General features: G+C 43.7%; 3 protein-coding genes across 8 annotated transcripts in view; 1 reads left to right on the forward strand and 2 right to left on the reverse strand.

Moving 5' to 3' along the window:
• Positions 1-7,500, reverse strand: part of LOC133979436 (uncharacterized) — a 1,726,912-nt gene that overhangs the window by 1,566,018 nt on the left and 153,394 nt on the right. The window lies entirely within an intron of this gene.
• Positions 31-3,895, forward strand: cntrl (centriolin; the record flags this gene model as incomplete). 5 transcript variants are annotated; one of them, XM_062416889.1, is given in 10 exon segments in its annotated part: positions 31-204; positions 399-493; positions 1,041-1,156; positions 1,314-1,387; positions 2,430-2,529; positions 2,644-2,840; positions 2,907-2,960; positions 3,113-3,199; positions 3,427-3,489; positions 3,746-3,895. In XM_062416889.1, coding segments are annotated over 10 exon segments (1,104 nt in total), but the record flags the coding sequence as incomplete, so codon positions are not given.
• The window catches only part of tti2 (TELO2 interacting protein 2), a 7,719-nt gene continuing 4,539 nt past the window's right edge, over positions 4,321-7,500 (reverse strand). For both annotated transcript variants that reach the window (XM_062416897.1, XM_062416896.1), the window contains exons 9-10: positions 6,559-6,718; positions 4,321-4,457 (exon numbers count right to left, since the gene is read on the reverse strand). In XM_062416897.1, coding sequence (XP_062272881.1) covers positions 4,371-4,457; positions 6,559-6,718 — 247 coding nt within the window. In that variant the 3' untranslated portion in view covers positions 4,321-4,370. The remainder of the gene's footprint in view (positions 4,458-6,558; positions 6,719-7,500) is intronic.

Raw genomic sequence — 7,500 nt, forward strand, 5'->3', positions numbered from 1 at the left:
AAGGATGAGCTGAATGGAGCGAAGGACGAGCTGCTCATAAAACAAGAAGAGTTGGACAGGAAGCAGGACGAGGCGGAGCAGAAGAGAGACAGACTGGAGAAGCTGCAGGACGAGGTGGAGCGTACAACGGAGGAGCTGGCTGCACACAGAAAAGAGACGGAGTCACATCTTAAAAACAAAAAACAGCAGCAAACTGAACTGCAGGTAACAAACACCTCAAACTGCTCAGAGTCACTCTAACATTACTGCAGCTGATCTTTCTGATGTGGGAGCAAAGTGTTTGTAGGTCTGACTCACATCAGCTGATCATTTCTTAGACATGAAGATGTTTGACAGTAAGAGACAACTGTGTGTGTGTGTGTGTGTGTGTGTGTGTGTGTGTGTGTGTGTGTGTGTAGGAGCTGCAGGAGGAGCTGAGCAGGAGGAGGGAGGAGAGCAGCAGTCTGCAGGAGCAGTGTAAACATCTGGAGTCCAGACGGAGACACGCTGACAGGTAGGGACCAGGCAGGGAGTTCCGGTCCTCTGAAATGAGGCCAACGAGGAAGTAACTTAAAACTGCATTCTATCAAAAGGCCACCAGGGGGCGACCGTTTTGGTGTCAAAAGGACTTCCGTCTCTATACAAGTCAATGGAGAATTCACCAACTTCTCACTTGATTTCTAACCTCAGTAAACGTTTTCAAAATGTGTTTATGGTCTCAATCGCTAGTTTAAAGCCTTCTTCAATGCAGTATGATGTTCATTTGGGACATTTTGGCCTCCCTGATTTTATATGTGACGATAAAGCAGGGTATGCATTAGGGCGTGGCTACGTGGTGATTGACAGGTTGATTGGTTCACAGGTTCAGGAGGGCGCCTCATGCTCCTCCTGATGCCCATATAAGTAGAATCCATGTTTTTATTTTTCCCAGCATGCAATTTTCAAGATGGCGCTGCTCAGATCCGATACTATTGGCCTCCGAGCAGCAGTCCACAAACCAATGGGTGACGTCACGGATGTTACGTCTATTTCTTATATACAGTCTATGGTTTGTGTGTCAGGTGTCTGTCAGCTGTTGAGGAGGAACTCACCAAACTAAGAGAGGAGCACAGCCGCTCCCAGCTCCTCAGACAGGAAGTGATCCGAGACACAGCAGCCAATCAGGAGCAGCTTAATGGTATGACATCATCACTGACGATAGAAAGTATGACATCATATTAATGATCATATACAGATATTAATATATAAGTTAAGAACGACTTTAACATGTTCACATTTACATCGTGTGTGTGTGTGTGTGTGTGTGTGTGTGTGTGTGTGTGTGTGTGTTGCAGAGAGCTCTGAGCTTCTGTCTCTGCTCAGTGAACGTCTGGAAGAGAAGAAGAAGCAGCTGCAGACAGTGGAGCAGGTCAATCAATCAATCAATCAATCAATCAATCAACCTTTATTTATAAAGCACCAAATCACAACAAAGCTCATCTCAAGGCTCTTTACACATAGAGAAGGTCTAGACTGAACTCTTTAACCTTTGTGTAGTCCTCCCGGGTCAAATTGACCCCGTTTGGACTTTCCTTTCTCCCTCCCTCCATCCTTCCATCTTTCCTCCGTCCTTCCTTCTCTCCTTCCTTCCTTCTCTCCTTCCTTCCTTCCTCCTTTCCTTCCTTCTTCCTTCCTCCTTTCCTTCCTTCTTCCTTCCTCCCTACCTCCTTTCCTTCCTTCTTCCCTTCTTTCCTCCGTCCTTCTTTCCTTCCTTCCTCTTTTCCTTTCTCCCTCCCTCCATTCTTCCATCTTTCCTCCGTCCTTCCTTCTCTCCTTCCTTCCTTCTCTCCTTCCTTCCTTCCTCCTTTCCTTCCTTCTTCCTTCCTCCTTTCCTTCCTTCTTCCTTCCTCCCTACTTCCTTTCCTTCCTTCTTCCCTTCTTTCCTTCCTTCCTTCTCTCCTTTCCTTCCTTCTTCCTTCCTCCCTACCTCCTTTCCTTCCTTCTTCCCTTCTTTCCTTCCTTCCTTCTCTCCTTCCTTCCTTCTCTCCTTCCTCCTTTCCTTCCTTCTTCCTTCCTACCTACCTCCTTTCCTTCCTTCTTCCATTCCTTCCTTGACTCGAGGACAACAGGAGGGTTAATGTGATTTAAAGAGACTCAACATTCCCACATGAGCAGTGTCACAGAGTCCTGCTGAGCTTCATTACAGGACGAGCTGCATTATATTCTCCCATAGAGATAAATACGACTGAATGGCGCCATCTGGTGGCCAAAACACACAACTACAGTCTGAAGCCCAGGAATCTATGAAAGAGTCTTATTTTAGGAGGGGGTCCACAATGTAATAATGTCTGTGTGTGTGTGTGTGTGTGTGTGTGTGTGTGTGTGTGTGTGTGTGTGTGTGTGTGTGTGTGTGTGTGTGTGTGTGTGTGTGTGTGTGTGTGTGTGTGTGTGTGTGTGTGTGTGTGTCTCAGGCGGTGTGTGTGGGGTCGGACAATGTTAAAGCTGCAGTGTGTCAGCTGGAGGACAGGGGGCGCCGTCTGAGCCAACAGCAGCTGCAGCTCCACCAGCTCAGTCAGTCAACTCCTCTCTCCCCTAATATCTGCTTTTATTCATTCATCCTTTCATCTGTTCATCCTTTCATTTTATTATGTTTGAGCTCAAATGTTCCTGTTGGTCTCTGATCAGAGGAGGAGCTGCAACAGAAAGAGGAGGAGGTGCAACAGAAAGAGGAGGAGGTGCAGCAGAAAGAGGAGGAGCTGCAGCAGAAAGAGGAGGAGCTGCAACAGAAAGAGGAGGAGGTGCAGCAGAGAGAGGAGGAGGTGCAGAGAAAACATGAGGAGGTGAAGAAGAAAGAGGAGGAGCTGCAACAGAAAGAGGAGGAGGTGCAGCAGAAAGAGGAGGGGCTAAAACTCAGGAGGGAGGAGGTGCTAAAACTCAGGAGGGAGGAGGTGCAGCAGAGAGAGGAGGTGCAGCAGAGAGAGGAGGTGCAGCAGAGAGAGGAGGTGAGGCAATAAAGAAATAATAATCTGATTTCTGGTTTCCAGCAAAAATGAAATGGAGCTAATTGTTTTGTGTGTGTGTGTGTGTGTGTATGTGTGTGTGTGTGTGTGTGTGTGTGTGTGTGTGTGTGTGTGTGTGTGTGTGTGTGTGGGAGGAGCAGCACAGCAGGGAGGCGTCACAGGAGGAGGACGAGTCTTTCTATCTTTGTACAGCTGGTCTGAGATCAGCGTTCAGCACTGAGGTGAGTCCTGACTGAAACATTAACTTTATTTAAACATCTGAACTTAACGACGTTGAGAGAAGACTCCTCTGAGGGGGGGGGGGAGGGGGGAGGGGGGGGGGGGGGGTCCAGGAGGATCCGGACCAGGAGGATCCGGACCAGGAGCCCAAACCACCTCAGCTGGCTCCATGTGAAGGAGCAGCGGCTCTACTTCTTAGAGTTTAGATTAATCGTCAGTGTGTCTGCAGGAGGAGAGATGGAGGGCCGAGCTGGGGAGAGAACAACTGAGACAACAAGAAGACCGACTGAAGGTAGAAATATTTTAATTTTATAACAAAATGTTAAAAAAAAACCAAAAAACAGATTTACAAAAAGAATCAAACAGAAAATAAACTGAAAGCAGAGATGAGATCCAGTCCATTAATCATCTGTTGATGTGTGTGTGTGTGTGTGTGTGTGTGTGAGTGTGTCTTTGTGTCTGTGTCTGTGTCTCTGTCTGTGTGTGTGTGTGTGTGTGTGTGTGTGTGTGTGTGTGTGTGTGTGTGTGTCTGTGTGTGTGTGTTTCAGGCTCGTCTGCGCTGCAGTTTGTGGGAGCAGCAGGAGAATCTGAAAGTTAAACGTCTGGAGACTGAAGACACTTTACTGGGACTGAAACACAGTCTGGACCAGCTGGACTCACTGCTCACACACACTCACACACACACTACGTAACACACACACACACACACACACACACACACACACACACACACACACTCACACACACTCACACACACACACACACACACACACACACACTCACACACACACTCACACACACTCTGTAATACTCAGATCAGCTGTTCACTGTCACTTCATCATGTTTCTCAGATTAACTCTCCTCTAACTCGATCATGTGACGTCTCACTTCCTGCTCTAATATTTACTCAGTTTGTTTCTGCTGCTCAATAATATGAATCTGACTCCTCTCTGATGATCTTTAGTGAAGCAGACACAGCAGACACACAGGTGAGCTGTAACAGGAAGCTCAGCTCACTGTAATATAGTGTTTAAAGGTGTGTTTGTAAACACAGAGTGATATTAATCTGCTTATTAAACACGTTGACACATTAAACCGGCCTCAGTGATCCTTCACTTCTGAAACTTCTCTAAACGTCAGCCGAGCTCCGACCCGACGTCCAGGTGTGCGACATCACCTCTCTGTCCTCATAGTTACTGTCGCTAGGCAACCGAGCACCTCGGAGCTGCAGCAGCTGCTGTCAACCTGCTGGAGGAGAGACTGAAAGAGAGAGAGAGAGACAGAGGTAAACACACCTGTATTTTTAGGGTTTAACACACCTGTATTTTTAGGGTAAACACACCTGTATTTTTAGGGGTTAACACACCTGTATTTTAGGGTTTAACACACCTGTATTTTTAGGGTAACACACCTGTATTTTAGGGTTTAACACACCTGTATTTTTAGGGTAACACACCTGTATTTTTAGGGTAAACACACCTGTATTTTTGGGGTAACACATCTGTATTTTTAGGGTAACACACCTGTATTTTAGGGTTTAACACACCTGTATTTTTAAGGTAAACACACCTGTATTTTAGGGGTTAACACACCTGTATTTTTAGGGTAACACATCTGTATTTTTAGGGTAACACACCTGTATTTTAGGGTTTAACACACCTGTATTTTTAGGGTAACACACCTGTATTTTTGGGTAAACACACCTGTATTTTTAAGGTAAACACATCTGTATTTTTAGGGTAACACATCTGTATTTTTAGGGTAACACATCTGTATTTTTAGGGTAACACACCTGTATTTTTAGGGTAACACACCTGTATTTTTAAGGTAAACACACCTGTATTTTTAAGGTAAACACACCTGTATTTTTAGGGTTAACACATCTGTATTTTTAGGGTAACACATCTGTATTTTTGGGTAAACACACCTGTATTTTTAGGGTAACACACCTGTATTTTTAAGGTAAACACACCTGTATTTTTAGGGTAACACACCTGTATTTTTAGGGTAACACACCTGTATTTTTAAGGTAAACACACCTGTATTTTTAAGGTAAACACACCTGTATTTTTAGGGTTAACACATCTGTATTTTTAGGGTAACACACCTGTATTTTTAAGGTAAACACACCTGTATTTTTAAGGTAAACACACCTGTATTTTTAGGGTTAACACATCTGTATTTTTAGGGTAACACACCTGTATTTTTAGGGTTTAACACACCTGTATTTTTAGGGTAACACACCTGTATTTTTAGGGTAACACATCTGTATTTTTAAGGTAAACACACCTGTATTTTTAGGGTAACACACCTGTATTTTTAGGGTAACACACCTGTATTTTTAGGGTTAACACATCTGTATTTTTAAGGTAAACACACCTGTATTTTTAGGGTAACACACCTGTATTTTTAGGGTAACACACCTGTATTTTTAGGGTTAACACACCTGTATTTTTAAGGTAAACACACCTGTATTTTTAGGGTTAACACACCTGTATTTTTAGTGTAAACACACCTGTATTTTTAGTGTAAACACACCTGTATTTTAAGGTAAACACACCTGTATTTTTAGGGTTAACACACCTGTATTTTTAGTGTAAACACACCTGTATTTTAAGGTAAACACACCTGTATTTTAAGGTAAACACACCTGTATTTTTAGGGTTAACACACCTGTATTTTTAGGGTTAACACACCTGTATTTTTGGGGGTAAACACACCTGTATTTTTGGGGGTAAACATACCTGTATTTTTGGGGGTAAACACACCTGTATTTTTAGGGTTTAACACACCTGTATTTTTAGGGTAAACACACCTGTATTTTTAGGGTAACACACCTGTATTTTTAGGGTAACACACCTGTATTTTTAGGGTAAACACACCTGTATTTTTAGGGTAACACACCTGTATTTTTAGGGTAACACACCTGTATTTTTAGGGTAACACATCTGTATTTTTAGGGTAACACATCTGTATTTTTAGGGTTAACACACCTGTATTTTTGGGGGTAAACACACCTGTATTTTTAGGGGTAAACACACCTGTATTTTTGGGGGTAAACATACCTGTATTTTTGGGGGTAAACACACCTGTATTTTTAGGGGTAAACACATCTGTATTTTTAGGGTTTAACACACCTGTATTTTTAGGGTAAACACACCTGTATTTTTAGGGTAACACACCTGTATTTTTAGGGTAACACACCTGTATTTTTAGGGTAAACACACCTGTATTTTTAGGGTAACACACCTGTATTTTTAGGGTAACACACCTGTATTTTTAGGGTAACACATCTGTATTTTTAGGGTAACACATCTGTATTTTTAGGGTTTAACACACCTGTATTTTTAGGGTAACACACCTGTATCTTCCCGTGTGAGCAGGAGTCCAGCAGCTGGATGCAGTGCACAGTTTGACTCATCACTTCCTCTTTGACTGAAACACGGAGCTCACAGTCGGAGGAAACATCAACCAGCAACCGCAGCAGGCAACGCAGCAACGTGTCGACCCGAGTCTCCATCCTGCAGACACACACGGGTCAGAACATCAGCAGAACCTCAGAGTGACCAGCAGGGGGCAGCAGATCTGCATCATTACAGCTGCACAGAGTACACCACAGCTCCCAGTAACCCCAAGTAACTCCCAGTAGCTCCCAGTAACTCTTAGTAGCTCCCAGTAATTCCCAGTAGCTCCCAGTAACTCCTAGTAGCTCCCAGTAATTACCAGTAGCTCCCAGTAGCTCCTAGTAGCTCCCAGTAGCTCCCAGTAACTCCTAATAGCTCCCAGTAATTCCCAGTAGCTCCCAGTAACTCCTAGTAACTCCCAGTAATTCCCAGTAGCTCCCAGTAACTCCCAGTAGCTCCCAGTAACCCCCAGTATATAATGTTTGTGTGTGTGTGTATATAATGTGTGTGTGTGTATATAATGTGTGTGTGTGTGTGTATATAATGTGTGTGTGTGTGTGTGTGTGTGTGTATATAATGTATGTGTGTGTGTGTGTGTGTGTGTGTGTGTATGTATGTGTGTATGTATATGTGTGTGTGTGTGTGTGTGTATATAATGTGTGTGTGTGTGTGTGTGTGTGTGTGTGTGTGTGTGTGTGTATATAATGTGTGTGTGTGTGTGTGTGTGTGTGTGTGTGTGTGTATATATATATAATGTGTGTGTATATAATGTGTGTGTGTGTGTGTGTGTGTGTGTGTGTGTGTGTGTGTGTGTGTGTGTATATAATGTGTGTGTGTGTGTGTGTGTGTGTGTGTGTGTGTGTGTGTGTGTGTGTATATATATATAATGTGTGTGTATA

The sequence above is a fragment of the Scomber scombrus genome, chromosome 4 (genome assembly GCF_963691925.1).
Source record: "Scomber scombrus chromosome 4, fScoSco1.1, whole genome shotgun sequence".
In the NCBI taxonomy this organism is placed as follows: domain Eukaryota; kingdom Metazoa; phylum Chordata; class Actinopteri; order Scombriformes; family Scombridae; genus Scomber; species Scomber scombrus.